Source organism: Sycon ciliatum, chromosome 1 (genome assembly GCF_964019385.1).
Source record: "Sycon ciliatum chromosome 1, ocSycCili1.1, whole genome shotgun sequence".
NCBI lineage: Eukaryota > Metazoa > Porifera > Calcarea > Leucosolenida > Sycettidae > Sycon > Sycon ciliatum.
In genome coordinates, this window is record NC_088643.1 from 23,906,669 (window position 1) to 23,929,179 (window position 22,511).

Sequence of the window (22,511 nt, forward strand, 5' to 3'; positions counted from 1 at the left end):
GGTTCGTGTGACGGCATGGTGACTAGCCCAGACGTTGCTGAGGCCACCCACAGTGAGTTGCTGGACGCTTCTGTTGATTTAGGTTTGCGTGGAGCTAGTCCTGACACCTCAGTTACATCAGGTGGTTCGGGTGATGGCACTGGCGCAGCAATGCAAACTGGCACCAACGCTAGTGACACCCTGGGTGCGTTCGAGCCAGACAGTACACCACTTTACGCCAAACTTGTTGAAATCTACGAACAGTGCGGTGCAACTACTCCAGAGTCCAGGTCGAGCCTACCAGTACCTAGGCACGTGGCCAGGAAGTCTCTGGCCTCTGCCACTGCCCGTGTGAACAAGATACTCCCTAGACTTCTGGAGTGTGACCGTGGGTTGCGAGATGACACCACCTCGCTTGGCCAGATCAGTGACATGGTCTATGCTGGGGCCAAGCTTGTACTCTCACTGCTGGATATCAATACAGATGGTACCCCTGACACAGCTAGAGGAGAACGCTCCTTGCCTGCCTGGCGACAACGCCTTGAAAAACGTGTTTGTGCACTGAGGGCTGACGTCTCCCGGCTGACCAGCTTCCTGCGTGATGGATCCCTCTCTGACACCAACATCAAGCAGCACAGGATCCACCGGCAATATAAAGTCCAGACTTTGGATCAGGCCCGCCAGCTACTGGAGCATACGAAAATGCAGCTAGAAGCAACAGCCGCACGGATCCGGCGCTATAAGCTAGAGGCAACACGCAGGTCGGAGAATCGTGTTTTCGTCACGAATGAGCGTCAGTTCTACCGCAATATGACCAAGTCTACGGAAATGCCTGGGCAGCCACCTGTCGACCAGGCTGCTGCACATCCATCGGCTGAGGCTGTTACTGAGTTCTGGTCATCTATACTGGAAGAACCCGTGGAGCTGCGTGGCGGTGCTTGGCTTGATAATTTGGAGAGGGACTGTGAGGAGATTCAACAACAAGACCGTGTCATTCTTCAACTGGAGGACCTCAGGGACATCTTGAAGAAATCAAACAACTGGAAAGCCCCAGGACGGGACAAGATCCATGCATTTTGGTGGAAGAATTTTCCGTCTATCCACGAGCGTATTGTGGTCTCCTTTCAATCAATCCTGGATGCAGAGACAGAGTCGCCGGCCTGGTTCTCGTTTGGTATCACCACTCTACTGCCTAAGAAAGGAGACCTTTCTAGGCCCGAGAATTATCGCCCAATAACATGCCTGCCAACGATTAGCAAGATATTCACATCCTTACTCGCTGCTGCCATGTGGCGCCATTTATCTTCAGAGGATATCTTTGCAGATGAGCAAGTTGGCTGTACTCCAGGGCGTGGTGGATGCCTTGACCAACTAATGATCGACAAGATGGTTCTAGAGGATGCAGCATCCCGTAGTCGGAATCTTTCGACATGCTGGGTGGACTTCCGCAAAGCCTTCGATAGCCTGTCTCACCAGTGGATCCGGAGATGCCTGTTGATCTACCGCTTTGCAGACAATCTTGTCTCATGCATCTCAAGCATGATGGATCATTGGAGAACGCAAATGGTACTGCCTGGTCAAACACCCCGTGCATTCAGTCGCCCAATATCTATCCACCGTGGCATTTTCCAGGGCGATTCCCTTTCTCCACTGCTATTTTGCCTGTCTCTAAATCCGATCAGTGGCGAGTTGACCAGGACGGGTCTTGGCTACCGCTGTGGCCCACCGGCCCAGGTGTGCCCTGTATCGCACCTGTGGTACATGGACGACATGAAGCTCTTCGCCCGAAACGACAATAATCTGCTCTCCATGACCAATGTTGTGGAGTCAATGGGCGACTGCATTGGTATGCGATTCAACCCATCAAAGTCTAGCTGGCTCACCATGAAACGGGGAAGAGCCCAGAGCGATCAGCAGTCTGCTCTCCAGACACTCCAGGGTCACGCCATTGCTAAGCTGCAGGCGGAGGAGTCCTACAGGTACCTTGGTGTCCCGGAATCAGCACATTTTCACGCCACCGAATTGAAGACCACAGCAAAGGCTGAGTTCGGCCGCCGCCTTCAATTGATATGCTCGTCTCAATTGAACGCCAGGAACTTGGTCAAAGCCATCAACACCTTTGCCATTCCAGTCATCCTCTACTCTCTGTGCATCGTTGAGTGGACAAAGGCAGAGATAGAAGAACTCGACCGACAGACCCGCCAAGCACTGTTTAAAGCACACGCCCGCCACCCCAAGGACTCTGCCGCCAGGGTCCACCTGCCTCGTGACATGGGTGGTCGAGGAATTCTATCATTCCGGGATCTCCTGGATAGAACCCGTGTCCGGGTGGCGCGGTACCTACAAGCCCACCCAAACGTGCCACTGTTGGCTGCTGTTAAGCGCCATCACGACAATGATGTGGCACCGTCAAAATCAGTTACACGTCAAGCCTCCAGACTTCTGGGTGAACTTGACCTACCCGACTTGGAGACTGCCACAAAAGTCATTGTCAAGAAGGCCGTTGCTCTCCGGTGCCTGGCCGTTATCCAAGGTAAGCCTCTCCATGGCCAGTTCTGGAGACGAGCTTCTGATGCTGGCTTGGACCTGGGCTTGAGTTTTCGCTGGCTGAAATCGCCAACGATCAGGCCTGCGACAGAGGGACTCTTGCTGGCTGTACAGGATCAGGCCATTGCGACCAGGCACTATCAGGTCACGGTCATTGGACGGGGAGACGTTGTGGACATTTGTCGAGTTTGCGGCACTCGCGGAGAAACAGTTGATCACATTGTGGCCTGTTGCCCAGCCCTAGCCAAAACACTGTATATCGAACGGCATGACACGCTCGTCAAGTTGGTGCATTGGGCACTATGCAAGCGGCATGGTCTGGGTCAGCCGGGAAGCAACCCGCTGAAGCATCATCTTGTGCCTGTCACGGAAAATCCTGACATGAAGCTCCTGTGGGAGTTCAATATCCCAACGGATACGCAAGTGCGCCACAACCGTCCAGACCTGGTGTTGCGGTCCAGCACACAGGTGCTGCTGATGGATGTCAGTGTTCCACTGGACCAGAATGTGCCCACAAAAATCGCCGAAAAAATAACAAAGTACGCTCCCCTTTGCCAAGAGCTGCGGCGCATCTGGCATGTGGATGATGTCCGCGTTGTGCCCCTGGTTGTTGGGGCGCTTGGTGGACTGACTGGTGTGTCCCTCTCACACTTTGTGTTGGCATTGGCAGGCACTCTGCGCATTGAAAGGGCTCAGCAATGTGCTATCCTGGGCACGCTGAACATCATCAAGTTGGTTCTTGGCATTCGGCATTAGGCTCCTCATGTTACGGGTAGAGCTAGTCTGTATAAACCTCCAATACCGCATTTGCTTTGACATCCATGAATGTGCAGTATGACGGTTCTCACAGCCTGATTTTTCTCTTGCCATTTGAGTATGTCCGGCATTCATCTCTTCCTCTATTTCTACAGGTCTATTCCTGTACTGGTAGTCCATTTTTGTAATTACTCTTTTTGTATTCGAATATGTCCTGTCCTCCTCCATCTTTTTGTATTCGAATATGTCCTGGCATCCTCCATCGTACTGCTTATTTCTGTCCGTCTCTCAGTTTCTGCGTCGGCTTTCAATATTTTTGCTTTGGTTTTTACAATCCTTTTTGCTTCGGTCTTCATTGCGTTGGCCATTTATCTTTTTTTTTTCTCTCATTACCCTTGGTCTCTTTTGGCCCGGTGATGGGGTTCTTACCTCATGTCATGACAACGTGAGTGAAATAAAGCCAACTCCATAATAATAACAACACAGTTACGCGTAATGGAACATTAATATTGTGCAACACTAATGTTCGGTCCGCTGCTGTCTCTTGATGAATCTTTCCGTTGTTCTAGTTCAGTATCATTAGTTGTAGACCATCGCTCTCCATGCCGGTTTGTCCCTTGCCCGCTCAGTCGCCAGGCCGAGATCCCGCACTGTGCTGAAAGTCATTCCGGCCTCTCTCATATCCTCCGCAACGCTGGTTGCCAACGTCTTTCTTGGGCGCCCTGCACTGGCCGGCCTCGGGAGTCTTGGGTCAAGTAGATGTTCATGGCTTTGCGGGCGGGTGTGTTGGGGGACATTCTCAGGATGTGTCCTGTCATTCTCCTCCTTCGCTGTTTAATCAGGGTGGATACTGGGCAGGTTTCACAACGTCCATACAGGCGTTCATTGCTGACCATCTGCTCTTAACGACCGTTTTTCCATGCTCGGACAGTTCACTGTGGTACCTGGTTCTAAAGACCACCTGTCTTTAAAGACCACGTTTCCTTGTATACGTACCGTGGGGTGGTCGCTTAAACCAGGTTTGACTGTAGATTGTTTTGGAGGCAACACCGTTGTGAATGGCCAACGGTCGTCAGTGTTTGTTCACCAACTCCATGAGCGACTCTGACTCACGCTGCTATCTGGTGTTCACGAGGTGTTTGTCGCGCTGGAAACGGAGCGTCTCTGTAAGTTTGTATCCCTGGTGATGGTTGTGCCTGGAGAGCACTATATAAGTGGTGCTCTTCAGGCACAATCTTCCTCAGCCTACTCCAGCTCAACTGATGGGGGATGAATTCTCCGAAACACTGTGTATTGAGCAGGGAGTAGTGCTTTCTTGCAGGTTAGCAACAGCTTGATACCCAGGATGCATCGAAGTTGCTTTCTGTGGAGCACGTCAACCTTGGAGAGGTTTCCCGCCGTCAATCCCCACGCCTCACAGTTGTATAGGAGACTCGGGAGGACAAAGGCATTGTACAGACGTAACAGTAGTTAGCTATGTGAGGTTTTTGTCTCATGTCAGGTACATGAAAATGGGGTACTAATAGTACCCCATTTTTGCGTTGAAAATTATTTTTGGCCCGGTTTTTTTGCGGATGAAAAAATGTTGGTTTGGGTCTTAGGACCCCATTTTTTTTTTTTTTTTTTTTTTTGTGAAAATTATTTTTGGCCCCTTTTTTTTGCGTATAAAAATAATGTTGCGACTGTTATTTTGTACTCCTTTTTTTTTCATGTCATTACAAAGAATAATGGAACGAACAGTGAATATCGCAATGGAGTGGAGGAGAAAGGTAGTACAATTCAGTTCTTGTTGTCCTGATTTCATCAAGCTGGTATTGGATGAGAGACCACAAAGTTTACTCTTCGAATACGTGTGAGGATGGATTCACCCATGATCTCTTCCGTGACACGCAGTACGAGGTGGAGTTGTCGGACGCTCTGATGTGCACCAATGGTTCCACCCAGTCAGCAATGGAACTGTCAGTCGACGACCTCCTTTGCACCGCCATCGTGTCAACAGTCGACTCGGGTAATTTGGAGATGAATCCATCGTCGCCGATGTCGATCGTACCAACTCGCACACGAATCCGCGTTACTCTTGTTGCAACGGCACGGAGTTGAACGGCCTTGGTACTACGTCGTACACGCACACGATCAACTCGAGAGACTTCATTCTCGTTCACCTCCTTGACAAGTTGCATTACGTCGCTGGAATCCAAATAGGTTGCATCAGCGAAGAGGTCGATGATGTGTTGAGAGCACGGTTCGTCACGCATGTCACTAAGCTTGTAGAATGAGTGTCTACCATCAGTCCACCTTCGCAGTATGACACCATCATCAGTCTCACTAATAGTTCCGTAGTCCTCCACACCACCGATGACGATTTTAGGAAGGTGCTGTTTCCTATTCTTCACATTCAAGATCAGACTGGTGACCCTGCAGATAATATACTCAGCAGCAGTGAGTGGTGACATATCGAATCTTCTGGGATGTGCTATCATCGGGTCAAGATCCCTGGTTGTCTTGCTAGCACTGAGGCGACGGATTGAGAACTCTTCATTATCGCATGAAAATAAATACCATTTCTCTGCTCTGCACGTCTCAGAAAATGTCCACGCCATTTTAGCTTCTTCACACTGCAAGAAGGAGTCGATAATGAAACTGCCGGTTGAGACTACTTCACCTCGAGGTCAAAGTTCACGCCGCGATGACCTTTATAGGATACACAATGGACCACACAAACTCACCCGCGCGCATCACATACACTGTGCAATGACATCACAGTGAACTGCACGATCGGTGGATGTTTTACATGTAAGGAATTCCGGGAATTGGACTTCTCCGTTCCTGATTGGTCAATTCTTTCGTTTTTCAGATCAATTCACTTGATCACGTGATCCAGAACATGCACACGTTTGACTGTGATCTTCTTTCCATACTGTATCAATTCGCTAAGGCGGCGGTATCATGTAAGGAATCTGTATGATGAGTTATGATTTTGGCGGGCACGATGCTGATTGGTCAAATGTTTTGGCGGGCTTAATGCTGATTGGTGAAATGTTTTTGGCGGGCTTGATGCTGATTGGTCAAATGTTTTTGGCGGGCTTGATTGGTTGACACATATCTTATCATTTCAATCCGCCTCCCTCTCTGACTCGTATAAATACGAATGATTGTCCTGCAGTTGAGTCATTCATTCATCGAGTACAGTGCTGACGAGTTGTCCTGAATTCACTTCCTAGAAGATGGCTTCCCTATGCGAGCGAAGGATGAGGAAGAATTCCGCTCTTCCTGCTGACCCTCCTCGAGTTGTGCTCTCTTCGAAGCCAGTACCGGCTAAGCGTCGCTATGCATCACCTGCTCCTACCAAGCTCCACAAAGAGATTGTGGTGGATGGGTTTCAGGAGGACATGCAGCTGTCCTACAAGTTATCGGGTAAATCCTTCTACAAGCCTGGATATAAGATGTACTTCCCTTCGGGAGCTCTGCCAGCCTGTGGTAGTACGGCAACAGCTCGCAAAGATGCTCAAGGACAAGTTTACATTGAACTGAACGAGTCCACTGAGTTCATCATTACGAACTTGATCAAGACTTGTCCATCGCTCCGTGACACTCTTCGAAGCGGACGTGTGGAGAAGATCAAAACCAACTTCTATACATCACGTTCGTCCGACGGTCAATGTCGGGTGTACATCAACGGTGAAAACAAGCTAGTCCCGACCAGCTCGTTTGAACTGGATGTGGAACAAGATGTATTCATCTACCCCGGGGCAGTCTCCCTCGACACTGACGAGCAAGTGATGAAGGTACGTCTTGCTGTTGCTCCAATCATCTGCATCAACGTGGAACCCAGATGTTTTCATCGTGCTCTGGACGCACACATGACACTTTCTATCACGGAACTGAAACAGCTGACTGAGAGCTTCACATCATTATGCAGTGTAGTCGTCCAACAAGACGATCAGCTGGTAGAGACCTTCCAATAAGTCTTTAATGAACTGCCTTCTTTATCACACAGCTGATCATTCATTCTTATTCTATCCTATACTACTTTCTACGGCAATACCTCATGATACTCATTAAAAAAAAAAAAAAAAAAAATTCTAAAGAACAAGTATGGGTGGCGTTGTGTCGAGTAGTACGTCCACGGAAGAGTGCTGCCTTGCCTCTTCGGACTCTAGTATTCCCACTGCTACTAGTGGAGAATGGGTTGCAGGATGTGAAAAGAATGGAATTGGGAAAGATGAACCAGGGTGATCTCATGTGAACACCATCAAGGAATGCGTCATTCATGACAAGATTAATCATATCAAGGTTCCATCATCTGTTTTTGGCGGGCTTGATGGTGATTGGTTGACAACTTTGCATTTTCAACCCAACCCATTCTGACTTGTATAAATACGCATGCTTGGCATGCAGTCGAGTCATTCCTTAACCCGATACAGTACTGATCAGTTGCCTCGTGTCTTCACAAACTAGGAAATGAATTCCCTTTACGAGAGATGGTTTCACGTTGCAAAGAGTCTTAACGGAGCGGTTGATAACAAGACTCATGAATGTCAGGTGTGTCATCTGCTAGTACGAGTTGCTGACCATCTTCTTGCATCATACGCAAAGGATGAAGGTGAATGTTCGGAGACTCGTCATGCCTTTGCCATTGACCATTTGTTCGTTCGTGATTCGACATTATTTCACGCGTGGACATCTGCTAAATATATCACTATGAAGAGACCTGACATTCTCAGGTATGCTGCGAGCTTTACTGTTGGTGATGGTGATCGTGAACAAGCTGAACGACTTGAAAGTTGCATATGCGGCATCATGGAAGGTTTATGGAGTCATGCATCAAACGATGTCGTTGCCCTGGAGATGACCTTGGCATATTCAGTCACTCTGTTGGACATGCTGGCACGGAAAGGCGATCGTGCGAAGGTGTTGTTAGCACGAGATTTCCTCATGAAACACATTCATGATCAATCGAGAAGGAGGATGAACGTTCGACTCATCAACACGATGACTGTGGCCCTTGTTTGTTGTGCATTGCCTGTTGTTTACCTGTTCTTATGAGCATCATAAAGATTTATTTGAGAAAGAAAATATTTCCTATCATAATTAGTACAGTGTGTGTGTGTGTGTGTGTGTGAAGATGGCGTACTGGGCTACGCATTTCCATAGGAGTGATGGTGATGAGGCCTCCCTCAAACACATGCAAAGCATGCGGAATGACATTATCGAGATGCAATCGGTTGTGGGGAACGATGACACCGAAAACACCTTGGTTCATGATGTGGAGAAACTGAAAGAGGAGAAAGCCGATGAGAGTAAAGTGGAAGATGTGGAAAGCAGATCTACGCGCTACACAGATCAAGCCATAGCAGCTGATGAGCTGCACGTGAAAACAGATGGATCCGTGTCCATGGATGCTAACCTCGACATGAACGAGCATTCCATCTGTAATTTGGCGTACGATGATAGTTCTTTGACATGTGCTGTCCCTGCCGGTTGGGTCAAGAATGAAATCCGTCAATCCTCATCGAGATTGCAACACGACATCGACGCTGTGCGCAAGATGAAAGGACCTCGTGGTGATCGGGGATTGGGATGGCTTAGTGGAGGTGGCATGCCACTGAACTCGGTAGGGAGAAATGGTGACTTCTACCTCGATGCAACCACGCTGATCGTGTACAAGAAATTCAGCTCGAAATGGATGGCTTTCGGTCGGCTTCATGGATCAAGAGGTGAAGCTGGTCCACATGGAGAACGCGGATTGATCGGTCCTGAAGGCGAGACTGGACCTAGAGGAGCTGATGGGCAAGGGGGTGAACGCGGTCAAAAAGGTGATCAAGGAATACCTGGTCCAGAAGGTCCCAGAGGTGAAGTTGGACCACGTGGAGAACGTGGATTGGTCGGTCCTGAAGGCGAGATTGGGCCTAGAGGAGAAGATGGACAAGACGGCCCACAAGGTGAACGTGGTGTGCAAGGTGATCAAGGAACCACAGGTCCCGTGGGTCCCCAAGGAACCATCGGTGCAACCGGTCCTCCAGGAAACAGAGGTCCTGTGGGCCCCCAAGGAATCGTCGGCCCCATAGGTCCTCCAGGAACCAGAGGCCCCATGGGTCCGCAATCAAATCAGAACCTATCCGATCCGTTTCATCTACTACCTCACATTCGGAGAAACGCCTACCTCTACATATACTCTCATCCTAGCAGATTTGAATCCGTCACCAGGGTGAGCAGAAACAGATACAGAGGGATAAATCTCGTTGACATGAAGGACAAGAGAATCAACGTGAACAACATAGACATGTTCCGAGACGATCACTTCTACCTCAACATTACACATCACCAGCAAGTTTCCATTAGAGAACGATTCGTCAATCTGTTTCACGACAACATGTCTTTTGCAATGTTCCAAGTAATTCAAGTGGACGCACCTGACCCTAGAAACATGGCATTGAAGGCATTCGACATCGATACTGTCGGAAATTTCAGCTTGGATAGTTTGTACGTGTTGTTCACTGCCACCCACATAAGTGGCAACTACTTCACGGGTTCCGGCCATTCATCATTCAACCTACCCGTTTCGTCTTTAGTCAGCCAATTATCGGCGGCTTTGGATAAGCCTGTGTCGAGCATGACGGATCTCTTGGGTACAAAGTGTGTCATAAGTTACGCTCGGAATTCAGAAGGCCTATTCACTCTATACGTAAACTCCTTTTTGATACATTCCAACTTAGCCACTGACCCATTTTCCAGGACCAATGGAATCGAAGATTGCAATTATAGCATTGGTGGTACTCAATTCTTCAACGGCACTTCATCAAAGTTGTTCTGTCATTTGCACTTTGCAGAGAGTTTATCTTCTCATACAATCCAGCGCATACACACAGAACTCATGACACACTACAATATCTAGCACACATATATAGCACACATGCTACACTACATTCTTGAGATGAAAAATAAAACCTATCTATAGTAATCATCATCACATCACCAGAATGTCTGTGATATTGACAGTGGCGAACAACACGTCGGGAGTGAGCAGGGGATTGCACAAACCGAACTTTACTCTAAATGTGAAGGGCCTCGATACGCGCGATAAAGTCCTGCATGTTGAATCGGCTCAGTTTGAAGTACACTTTGAGAACATAGACGAGGCAACGAACAAACTCTATGTGGTACATGGTGTAGAAGAAGAAGAAGAAGAAGAAGAAGAAGAGGATAGACTTTCCATCAAGACGGGAACATACAGCGATGTAGACGATTTGGCGTCTATTATCAATGCCACTCTGAAACGAGCGGGACACGGAGACATTGTGTTTTCCTACTCTCGTCACACCAGCCGCATAAGTGTCTCGGTACCCAGGAATAAACGGTGCTTGTTGAAGAAGGACTCACCCGGATTGGTGCTGGGTGTGGGCACTATTCTCAAGCCATACACGATCGAGGGATCTCACACGTTCCCGTTCGCTGTGGATCTGACAAAAGGCAGAAGACTTGTCCTGCTCTACACCGACCTCATTGGACCTGCTGTGGAGTACGAAGACAATACTGATTCGAGGGTGCTGAAGACTTTTCTTATTCAAACCCTCAACGGTTTGAATAACTACGTGTTCGGGAAAGAAGACAAACGATTGCTGCTTCCACACGAAAACGTGACTAGCATTTCGTTCTGGTTGAAATTCAACACCGGTGAACACATCACTTCCGGATATCCCGTCTACCTTGATCTTCGGATCACCAACACAACTACTTAGATGGATCTTCCAGATGTTCGTGTCCGTCACGTACGTGACATGGTGGAGGATATAGCAAAACGAAAGAAATTGGAGAGCGAAAAGGTGCGTTGCCGGGAGAAGTACGTAATTTACAACACTGCAATCTTGTCCTTTCTCATACTCATTCAAACCATTCTCAATATCCTTCAAGGGAGTGGTGTCGTATCTGGAGAACATCGCATTCGAATCATCGCCATCAGTAGCACGATCATAGGTGTGATCATGGCATGCATTGGTAAACACGTTCTCGACACCAAACGTCAGCTTGTCAAGTGTATTGAACAACTGCAGCAGATGGAGAGAGCTGAAGACTCGTTCATGTTGGAATTGGGCATTACTCTGGAAGATGGGAAGCTCACTAACGAGGAGCATCAACGATTGATAGCGATGATGAACGACTTTCGCAAGACACTGGATATTGGATCTTTGAAAAAAATTCACCCCTATTATAATGTGACTCGCAAGAATGGCACAGGAGATATACTCACCACAAGCTCCGGAGTCCTTCACGGGACTCCTGACCAACACGAAGATCGTTCAGAAGAACATCCTCGACAGGACGGAGAAGAAACTCTCATTGCTTGAGGGTAGACGCGGAGTACGACTCTTTTCCACAGCAGATCGATCACCACCATCCCTGAACAATGAACTGGACATCTCGTCACCGAATTTCATTGCTCTCGGGGAGAGCTATTTCATCGTGAAAATGCGCTATAGTGTCAAAAACAATCTCGATAATCAACCTGGAGACTACACGCGATGGGTGTGCACCACGTCACCAGCCTTTTCGTGGTTCAAGAACATTCGAGTGGAGATCAACGGAACAGAGGTCACGCAATCGAGTAAAGTTGCCGACATGCAGATGGTTCAGCACATCCTCAGTCTAATGGAAAGCAGCAGCGAACGCCTTCAATACGTGGACTCGGATCTCTACGGTCTACAGAAACTGGATCCGCAAAGAGCATTGAGAGGTGTGGATTTATCGCCCTATCAACTTGGTGTGAAGCGTAAGCATGGCTATGCCTTCGAAACAAACGCTGCAAACGCTAATGCAGCACAAGCACCGGATTTCGTCGATGATTTCACACTCAGGCGTGCACCCACCGTCGAGCTTGTCACCAACGAAGGCTTCTCCAACACGGTTCAGGAAAATGCACTTCGTGCAGCTGTTGGACGGTTTCAGTACAAGCTGAGACCCTTCCTACCATTTTTCAATCAGGACGATGCTTGGTTACCCCCGGGTACACAGGTGAAGCTTCGCTTTGATCTGCCACAATCCGAGCTTTCCAGATACATCATGCTTAGCGATCAAGGCGGTGGTGCCAACAGTGCGCTGAGTGTCGGTGATATTGAGATCGATCTACTCCAATTGGACTTTGTGTACACTACCTATCGCATGGAACCCAATCTCACCGATCGTGTACGCCTTCCCAAACAACTCTATTTCCACACGTGGTGCCCTCGCCTCATACAAAAGAGCATTTCAGATGATGCTGGTACACTGGAACTGCTTCACAATGCGGACATTCCACGCAGGATGATCCTGTTCTTCACAGATTTGACTCATGGTACCCAGCCAGCATTGGCAGGAGGTCAAGCATCGCATTCTTCGAACAGACTGGCCATGATTCATGCAAATCTCAGTCAACTTCGTGTCACTGTCAACGACGAGACGCTCTTTGACAACCCGCTCAAGTTCCAGTGGGATGTGAGTCGTAATACTGAAGGGCAATACTTCTACGATTACAACAAATCCTCCTACCTGCGTGGCTATAATCTGGTTCAAGACTTTTTCGGCAAGACGTATGGAACGCAAATCCCCATCACCGCTGCAGATTACTGCAATCACTACTTTATGGTGCCTATCAACTTGAATCTGGATCGGACCACAGACAATCCAAGATCGAGAGGAAATCTGTCCATCGACTATCAATTTAGCGACGTGACAAACGCCCCCGTGAGGAGACCTAGCGAAAATGGTGCCTCGATCAAAGTCAACCTTCTCTGCATGGACAAGTACTTGTACACCATGAGCAAAGATGAAGGTATCAAAGCCGAAGTTGTATGAATTAATTCCGACCTAGTAGTAAAAGGGCATCATGGAAGGTGGTGACCTGGAGACCAGACATCGTGTCTACGGTGGTGATTTGAAAACATCGAGTCGACAACACGGTGGATTCTTCTGGAAAAAGAGCTTCTGGAAAAACCTTATTGGTGCTGGACCCGAGGAGCTGGACAAACAGATGGCGGAACCCATGACAAAACAAGATGACATGCAACGCGGTGGACTTGGACCCCTGGCTGCCATGGCAGGAATGACACTTCTTCCCATGCTTTTGGGGAGAGGAGAGCCCGGAGACATCGTGGAAGCACAAATGAAAACGGCTTACAATCCTGCCATGCACCGAGGCGGTCTAGCCATTCCACCAGGATTAGCCGCCAAGGCCATACCACTCCTGACGAATCTGGCTGCTCCCTTGGCCATGGGTACCATGGCATCACTAGGTGACAACGTAATGGATAAAATATTCGGTAGAGGAGTGAGGAAGGGAAGCTCAACAGGTACCATGAAGCGCACTAAAAGTCGTCGTCGTCACGCTCCGAAGAAAATTCGACAACGTGCACCTCGAAAAACCAAGAAGCCAGCTCGTCAAATTCGCTCCAAAGGCCGCAGTGCACGAGGAATAAAGAAACAAGGAAGGACCTTGTTCAAAAAACTAGGACATCGGGCCCTCGACGAAGCCTCATCGTTCCTGTCTGCACCTCGTAGATCACTGACCCGTCCTGAAACTCCATTTGCTCAAAAAATTCGACAGAACATTAACAGTGCAGAACCGTCTTCTATGAGTTCCGCTCACATCGGTCCATCCTACAACATCTGATCATGGACTTTATCTCGCTCCTTGGACAGGAAATCGGGAGGAAGAAAAAGACTAGTCCCGTAAGGAACGACGATGTTCCGAGCACGGCCACTGCTCGACACAAGCTGCACATTCCTGGTCTTCAGTTCGAGTCTAAGGATTGGTTCACGGAAATCATTCCTGCCCTGAAATCCTGGGGTCAAAACGTATTGTTTCTGGGACAGAGCAACATGGGTAAATCCTACTTTCTCATCAAGCTCCTGAAACGTGTGCAACCTGAGCGTATAGTAGTCATCTCCAACACGCCGGCCGATCAGTATCGTCTCCCAAACCTCAAATCCTTCAAGCATTACAGCACCATGCCCGAGTGCATCGAAGACATGGATCTCCAGCCTAACACCTATGTGATCATTGATGACATTAGAGTGATGGGTTTGAAGCACGGCAGTCAAAGAGAGTGTCTCTACAAGTTCTTCACCATGTACAGTCATCATCATAAGTTGAACGTGTTCTTTCTCTCTCAGAGCTTTGATAACATTAAGGACATGAAGATCAATGCAAACTTTATGTATCTATTTCGCTTCACTGATAAAAGCAATATCAAGCGTTATCTCAATACTCTGTTTGGTGGTCTGTGCACGAAGTCATCCATTATCTTTAGATTGTATGAGAAGTTATTGGCGGTGTGTCGCAGACCTATCCTAACCATTGATTGCTCTTCTAATCAGTACTACACGTATTGCGAAGACACTGCATTAAAGGTGACTTTTGAATAAACCCCTCGTTGATGTGTGTGTGTGTGTACGATATTAGTCGAAGAGTTAACCGAAAAATTAGCCGAAAAGTTAGCCGAAAAGTTAGCCGAAAAGTTAGCCGAAAAGTTAGCCGAAAAGTTAGCCGAAAAGTTAGCCAAAAAGTTAGCCGAAAAGTTAGCCGAAAAGTTAGCCGAAAAGTTAGCCGAAAAGTTAGCCGCAACATTGAAAAAAATTCCAATCATGAATAAGAATGGAGCATCTTACGGTGAAATTCTCAAATGGGCTACCGAGTAGTATACAAAGAGTGGGACCCAGAAAGGGATCCTTCTCGATACCCAAGCGTAAAAGGTTGCAAACCTTGCAGTTTATGACGAAACATCCTCAACACATCATTAAGAAGAGAGCAAATTCGTGGGAAGTTCTCGGTATACCACCACTCATGCGGCAAAAAGGAGGTAATAACTACAATGCATACTTGAAAAGCGTTAAGAAAGTTCTTTCCCAAGTACCAGATCACAGTTTGAGCACCTCCACCCTGTTGGAACTGCAAGCCGATCCGCGAGTAAAGCGTCTATATGACACCCACTTCAAAAACAATCCCGATCACATCAGTTACCCGTCTGTGAGAAATGTGATTGCATCCAACATACTCAACTATGATTCCACTACCGATCAAGTTCGCGATTCCGTTTCAGATGTCAGGAAGAAGAGAAAGGCACCTTTAACATCGGTGCCTTTCAATCTACTACAAGATCATGAATTTGACCGATGGATCCTGCAAATCCTGGACAGTTTCCTCCGGCATACAAATATACCGGTGACCTTTTTGAAGAGCAACTATTTCACAAGCCGATCACAACTGCTGCAACTCTACGATGAAGATCGCCTGAGGTTCAGGAGTCGGGTGGAAGCGGCTGCGGATGCCCTGAAGACGCAGACGATGAACGACTACACTACTCTGGTCAACGAGACGAATCGCATCTACATGTCCAGGTACCCGTTTGCAGCCATAGCAGGTGCCATGGGAATCAACAAACACGTCGATGGGTTCCTTCGATCAGAACGAAAGATTCAGGAACTAACCACCCTTGTGATAGCTATACCGGGATCACAGCTTAAGTTTCAAGATCTCAACGATATGACTTCCACCTATGGTAGAACAACAGAAGCAAAATTGATCCATCCCGAGCATTTCATGATCAGAGCACAAAAGGTGATGGTGGACGATGCATCATTCATTCAACAGGTGCTGAAGGACAAAAGCAGGATCACTCGTATCATCAAGGATATCCTGAGCGGACGCTCCATGTGATCACGTGCCAAATATTTTCAGGCTATGATCAAGAATGGACTATCCTCTCAGCAGTGCCGATATCAAAGGAAGATTGAATGGTGTCGGAGGGTTCGTGGGCTGCACGAGTTACGACCTCTTGCCACCCTTGAACAATGGAGACTTTTGTATCGTCAACACCGACAACGTTCTACCGGTGTACGATGCAACGGAAGGCGGACATCATTGGTTGACGGTGTGTCGCGAGCAAAACGTGATCCTGGTTTTCGACAGTTTCGGACGCAGTCTATACACTATGGAGCAAGATTACACTGAACCTGCACTGTGCGATTTCTTTAAAGAAGCCTACGCAGACTGTAAGATCATCACCAACACCCAAGCCGTTCAAGACAGAAGCACAGCAGTATGTGGATGGTATGCCATATTGATGGGAAAGCTATTTTCCAAATATGGTCTGGATGAAGCACTTCGAATTTTCCGAAGAGTCTTTGATGATGACGAAAAGCTGGAAAACGATAAACTGGTTCTCAGTTCAGGTGCCCTGGAAGGTGCTGGAGCCTTTTGGGACAACAAAGTGCAAAAGGCAATTCATGATGGAAGACGGAAGAAGAAGACAGAACCCGCACAGTTCCACACGAAACTGGCTAACGAATTGCACAAGCCCAGACGAGTGCATTTCAAAAGACGCAAGGTGAAGAGCAGAGCAATTGACCATATATGGAGTGCAGATCTCGTGGATATGCAACGGTTTGCCCGAAGCAATAAGAACATCAAATTCCTGCTAACAGTCATCGACTTATACAGCCGCTATGCCTGGGCAATGCCTTTGAAATCGAAGACGGGTACCGCCGTGAGAGATGCGTTCGATAAGATTGTCAGTACATCCGGAAGGACACCGCTAAAACTCTGGGTAGACGAAGGCAAGGAATTCTACAATGCCCCCATGAAACGATGGTTATCACAACACAACGTCATCATGTACAGCACCCATAACGAGGGTAAAGCGGTGGTGGTCGAGCGCTTCAATAGAACGTTGAAGGCAAGAATGTGGCGTCACTTTACAGAGAAATCCACGAACACGTACCTCAACGTCCTACCTCATCTACTAGACCGCTACAACCAGTCAAAGCATAGAAGCATTGGGATGACACCTAACGAAGCATCGAACGGTAGAATACCAAAAGATGCAAATCAACAAGACCCCCTGCAGTCAAAACCTAAGTTCCAAGTGGGTGACGAGGTGCGCCTAACCGTATCTAAACGTCATTTCGAGAAGGGCTACACTGCGAACTGGACGGAGGAAGTATTCGGGGTGGATGAAATCCTATCAACATCACCACACACCTACAGGATTCGTGATCTGATGGGAGAACCCATCATCGGATCGTTTTACGAAGCAGAACTGCAACACGCCAGAGAGACCGGTTTGAGATTCGACAAGGTGTTAAAATACAACAAGGATCAACGTCTTGTGCAATGGAAAGGCTACACAGATAATAAATTCAATACCTGGCTCACAAAGAAGGATGTGAACAGTCTTAGATCATGATTCACAATGATACTCATATCGAAAAATACAAATGAAATGATTGAGTGCTATGTACAAGCTGATGGCGTTCATGAGAATTATCGCATGAGTATGAGGGGTATACTGCTGGACAATTTCACGAGTGCATCAGCACAATTGAAAATATAATGGGTACGGTATGCACAGAGTACGAATGTTATCATCCATTTATCCCATGTACTATCCCAAATAGAGCGTGATCAGCACTAACATCTCCCTTATTTACTCTGCCGCAAGACCCGGGGAATATTCGTGCTCCGAGCGGGGAATATCGCTCTATTGACAGTTGAGTCCTCTTTCCAAGATTCCTTTTGAATTCCTCTCTACCCTCTCTGTATGAGAAGAGACCACGGAATTCCGTATATGTATAGCATCCACCGATCGTGTAGTTCGCTGTGATGTCATTGCACAGTGTATGTATATTATGTGCATGTGTGTGTGTGTGTGTTTGTGTGGTACATGATGCATCCTACAATCCACTGTGACGTCAATGCACACTCCATGATGTGCGCATCCATGGTCCGTGTGCCTTACGTATTTCCACCCCTGAAAATATGAGAAAATTAAGTACTATGAGAGTAAGAATTATATGAGCAGAAAGCTAGAAAAATCCTCCGTCTCATCGACCTTTCAATAGAAGAAAGGCATTCACATCTCAATCTGATATCATAGTCGAAAGATTCCAAACCCGAACAAAAAAGACTCACCATGACCGGGGAGGGGGGCGCCTTTCCGCTTTCGAAACACATCGTGTTCTCCAAGGTCGCCACCTCCCCGTGGCGTGACCCCTTGGTCTTGTTTGAGACGTCTAGACGTAGCCTTGTTTACAAAGGTCATCGCGGCGTGACCTTTGACCTCGAGGCGAAGTAGTCTCAACCTGCAGTTTCATTATCGACTCCTTCTTGCAGTGTGAAGAAGCTAAAATGGCGTGGACATTTTCTGAGACGTGCAGAGCAGAGAAATGGTATTTATTTTCATGCGATAATGAAGAGTTCTCAATCCGTCGCCTCAGTGCTAGCAAGACAACCAGGGATCTTGACCCGATGATAGCACATCCCAGAAGATTCGATATGTCACCACTCACTGCTGCTGAGTATATTATCTGCAGGGTCACCAGTCTGATCTTGAATGTGAAGAATAGGAAACAGCACCTTCCTAAAATCGTCATCGGTGGTGTGGAGGACTACGGAACTATTAGTGAGACTGATGATGGTGTCATACTGCGAAGGTGGACTGATGGTAGACACTCATTCTACAAGCTTAGTGACATGCGTGACGAACCGTGCTCTCAACACATCATCGACCTCTTCGCTGATGCAACCTATTTGGATTCCAGCGACGTAATGCAACTTGTCAAGGAGGTGAACGAGAATGAAGTCTCTCGAGTTGATCGTGTGCGTGTACGACGTAGTACCAAGGCCGTTCAACTCCGTGCCGTTGCAACAAGAGTAACGCGGATTCGTGTGCGAGTTGGTACGATCGACATCGGCGACGATGGATTCATCTCCAAATTACCCGAGTCGACTGTTGACACGATGGCGGTGCAAAGGAGGTCGTCGACTGACAGTTCCATTGCTGACTGGGTGGAACCATTGGTGCACATCAGAGCGTCCGACAACTCCACCTCGTACTGCGTGTCACGGAAGAGATCATGGGTGAATCCATCCTCACACGTATTCGAAGAGTAAACTTTGTGGTCTCTCATCCAATACCAGCTTGATGAAATCAGGACAACAAGAACTGAATTGTACTACCTTTCTCCTCCACTCCATTGCGATATTCACTGTTCGTTCCATTATTCTTTGTAATGACATGAAAAAAAAGGAGTACAAAATAACAGTCGCAACATTATTTTTATACGCAAAAAAAAGGGGCCAAAAATAATTTTCACTAAAAAAAAAAAAAAAAAAAAAAAAAAATGGGGTCCTAAGACCCAAACCAACATTTTTTTCATCCGCAAAAAAACCGGGCCAAAAATAATTTTCAACGCAAAAATGGGGTACTATTAGTACCCCATTTTCATGTACCTGACATGAGACAAAAACCTCACATAGCTAACTACTCGTAACCTTCTCGTCTCTACATCCTTCGGACGGATGTATACGGTGTGGCTGAGGAGAGAGCACATCGCAGAGACGAGAAGGTTACGCTAAGAACAACAGCAGTGAAATGTACAAGTGTGAATTTTAACAATGAAAGCGAGAGCAATCACGAATGCGTGTGCTAATAATAAACTTGCAAATGAAAAATGAACAAACAAGAGAAAGAAAGAAGGAAGGACAAAGTGATAACACATAACATCAGTACATTTCACCTAGAACATTAACGGCCAAGCTTGGCCGCACCAAACACGACACGTTACTTGAACAACTTCAACCCAATTATACCCCTCGAAAATAATGAACACCTCCGTCTTCCTCCCCCATTGTACCTGTAGGTTGTTGCTCTGAGTTTTCAATGTCAGTCTGTGACTTATCCAGTCTCTTCTCTCCCTGACCTCGGTGCTGCTGTCCAGGTGCTGGTGAGCAACATGGCGGAGGCGAATCAAACGGTAGACGTGGCGTGAGTAGCTATTGTTGTCTTCCCTGTGCTCATTGATAGCTGCATCTTGCAAACCAGCATCTCTTATCATCACTGTCAGTTTGCACCTGGCACCTAGTTGATGGGTAGTGAATCTACTAATGCTAGTGATATTTTGCAATTTCTATTTTGATCTTCTGTTCAGCTCTGAGTCGAAGAAGGCGAAAAAGAAGGCCGAGAAGAAAGCAGAGAAGGCCAAAGCCAAGGTATAGGCTCAGCGCTGTGCTTCAATAAGTATTGCAGGCTGTCAAAATCCTAATTGCTTGCTTCAGAGGCGCCTAACCCTGTGGCATTTGGCAGGCTGCGAGCATGTCAGGGTGCACTCGAATCAATACATGTGTGTACTGTGCATGTGTGCGTGTATATATGTATGTGTGGGTGTACATGTGCGAACACGTATGTGTGCGTGTATGTGTGTTCTTTCATCTGTTGTCCTTTGCTAGGCTGAAGCAAAGGGCAAAGCAGAAGGTGCTGGTGCTGCCGCAGACGCACAACCCGAGGAGGTAAATAGCACACACCTGTGCAGGAAGTATTAGTACAGTGTTGATGCTACCAAGCGTGGCCTGAAAGGCTAGAAGAACACCCATGGGGACGGCGAAGTTAATCTGTATCGACAGACCGTACTTACGTGCACTTGCACACAGGAAATTTCAGTGCAGGGAATGTATGACGTTTATGGCTAGTGTCTTCTGGGTGTGAATCTTAGAGCCTGTGACTGTCTTACCAGCCTGAGCTTGCTGTGTACTAAATTTATGAGCATGTCTGGCCGCTGGGAAACTCATGTGTAACAGAATGCCGTAGACCAGGGAGTTATAGCCTCCAGGGAGATAGCACGGGATCGTAGTGTCAGAAACTATGTGCGTTTCGACCCCTGGTTTGGAAGGTCTACGTGTTCCTTGGTCTTTGCAACTCGCGATCGCGATCACGGCCTGCACCTGCTGGCCCAAACTGACTCGAGTGCCGCCCAGTCCAATCAGAGCCTCGCGCTTAAAACTTTCCTGTTGGCCATCGTCAACAGGTTGGATAGAGTTGATAGCTGATGCGCTGGAGATTCCTGCAAGCGATGTCATCTGCGACTGTGTGTGCATCGTCCCTACAGGGGCTACTGTGACAGGCAGACGGGAGCAAAAACCACATCGTTTAGTATTAGAGTTGCCAGTGTTGTCTCTCTGTACGTCACGACTCTATGCTACAATACCAACAAGTATAAGCCTACTATTAAACGACTTCGTCAGGCTTCAATCATGCGGTTTGCCCCACTGTCTGTTGTTATCCTGTGCAGGACGTTTCCAAAGACTGCTATGGTGACTTGCCCGTGATCAACTCCTCATGCAGGCCAGGTATGCTGGCGCTATGCTGCAGGTGCCCTGTAATAACATGTTGCAGCTGCTGTGTTACGTTAACTTACGTACTGTCACGTCTGTCCTGATCATGTTCATGACTCACATAAACCGATTGGGCGTGTGTGAGGGAGCGCTATTTTATTGCCTCCCTGCTCTCTCTAAAAAACACAGGCTGGGAATGTACAACGTGAACACTGCACCACATTGATGTGGGTTCTTGCCTTTGGCGGGGTCCCATAGCAAACCCATGCAGAGTTACGCACTGCTATGCATTGTTTACTCTTAGCAATAGTAATAAGAGACCACCCTTTAACCAGCGGTAAGGAGATAGCGTAAGAATCAAGGATTCCGGCATTATTCTGCTGCTACTGTTGTTTGCAATTCCAATTCTTTCAACACTCGATTTTCTTCCTGCTCAGGTCGCACATTTGTGCGCGTCGAAGACCTGGTCGAGAGTCTGGCAGACAAGCCCGTGCTGGTGCGTGCACGCTTGCACACGAGTCGACTGACAGGTACGAGTGTAGCCGGACGTGACGCAGTTGTCCAGAGGCTTGTCCAAGTTACTGTCAAGTCGAATAACATAGACATGAACTGCATGAAAGATAGGCTACTGTTGCGGACATTGAGATCCGTTGAGAAGTCAAGCAGCCACGGGGCACTGGCGTTGCAGCTGCGAGCACTTCCGTTTTTACAGTGTTACAATGCGTGTACGCGCTGAGTAAGTAAGGGCGCCAGCCCGGGTCATTCCACCGGATTTCTATGTCCACAAGAGTGGAACATGACCATCAGATTCGTATACATTATATTCTCACACGACCACTTATTCCCAGAGAATGTGATTTGCCGGCGATATTGCATTGATCATGACCCAGTGTTGGTGGTAAAGTGTATGCTGTGCCCATTGATATTCTTGTCCAGGCAAGAACTGCTTTGTCGTACTGCGACAGCAGTGCTGTACCGTGCAGTGTATTGTGACGAAGGGCGAAACGATAAGCAAACAAATGCTCAAGTACATTGCTGGGTAAGTGCGCCCGAGCGTTGTGCTATGTATGTGAAGTTCAGGGATCATTTC

At 47.6% G+C, this 22,511-nt stretch overlaps 1 protein-coding gene across 2 annotated transcripts in view; it reads left to right on the forward strand.

The window, feature by feature from the left end:
- LOC135819244 (aspartate--tRNA ligase, cytoplasmic-like) overlaps positions 1-22,511 on the forward strand; it is a 42,367-nt gene that overhangs the window by 9,146 nt on the left and 10,710 nt on the right. The window contains exons 2-7 of one of the 2 annotated variants that reach the window (XM_065332419.1): positions 20,032-20,078; positions 20,242-20,302; positions 20,540-20,599; positions 21,379-21,436; positions 21,859-21,951; positions 22,358-22,460. In XM_065332419.1, the coding sequence (XP_065188491.1) occupies positions 20,047-20,078; positions 20,242-20,302; positions 20,540-20,599; positions 21,379-21,436; positions 21,859-21,951; positions 22,358-22,460 (407 nt within the window). In that variant the 5' untranslated portion in view covers positions 20,032-20,046. Of the gene's footprint in view, positions 1-19,659; positions 20,079-20,241; positions 20,303-20,539; positions 20,600-21,378; positions 21,437-21,858; positions 21,952-22,357; positions 22,461-22,511 lie in introns of those variants that run through there. The other variant, XM_065332425.1, reaches the window with a different exon arrangement.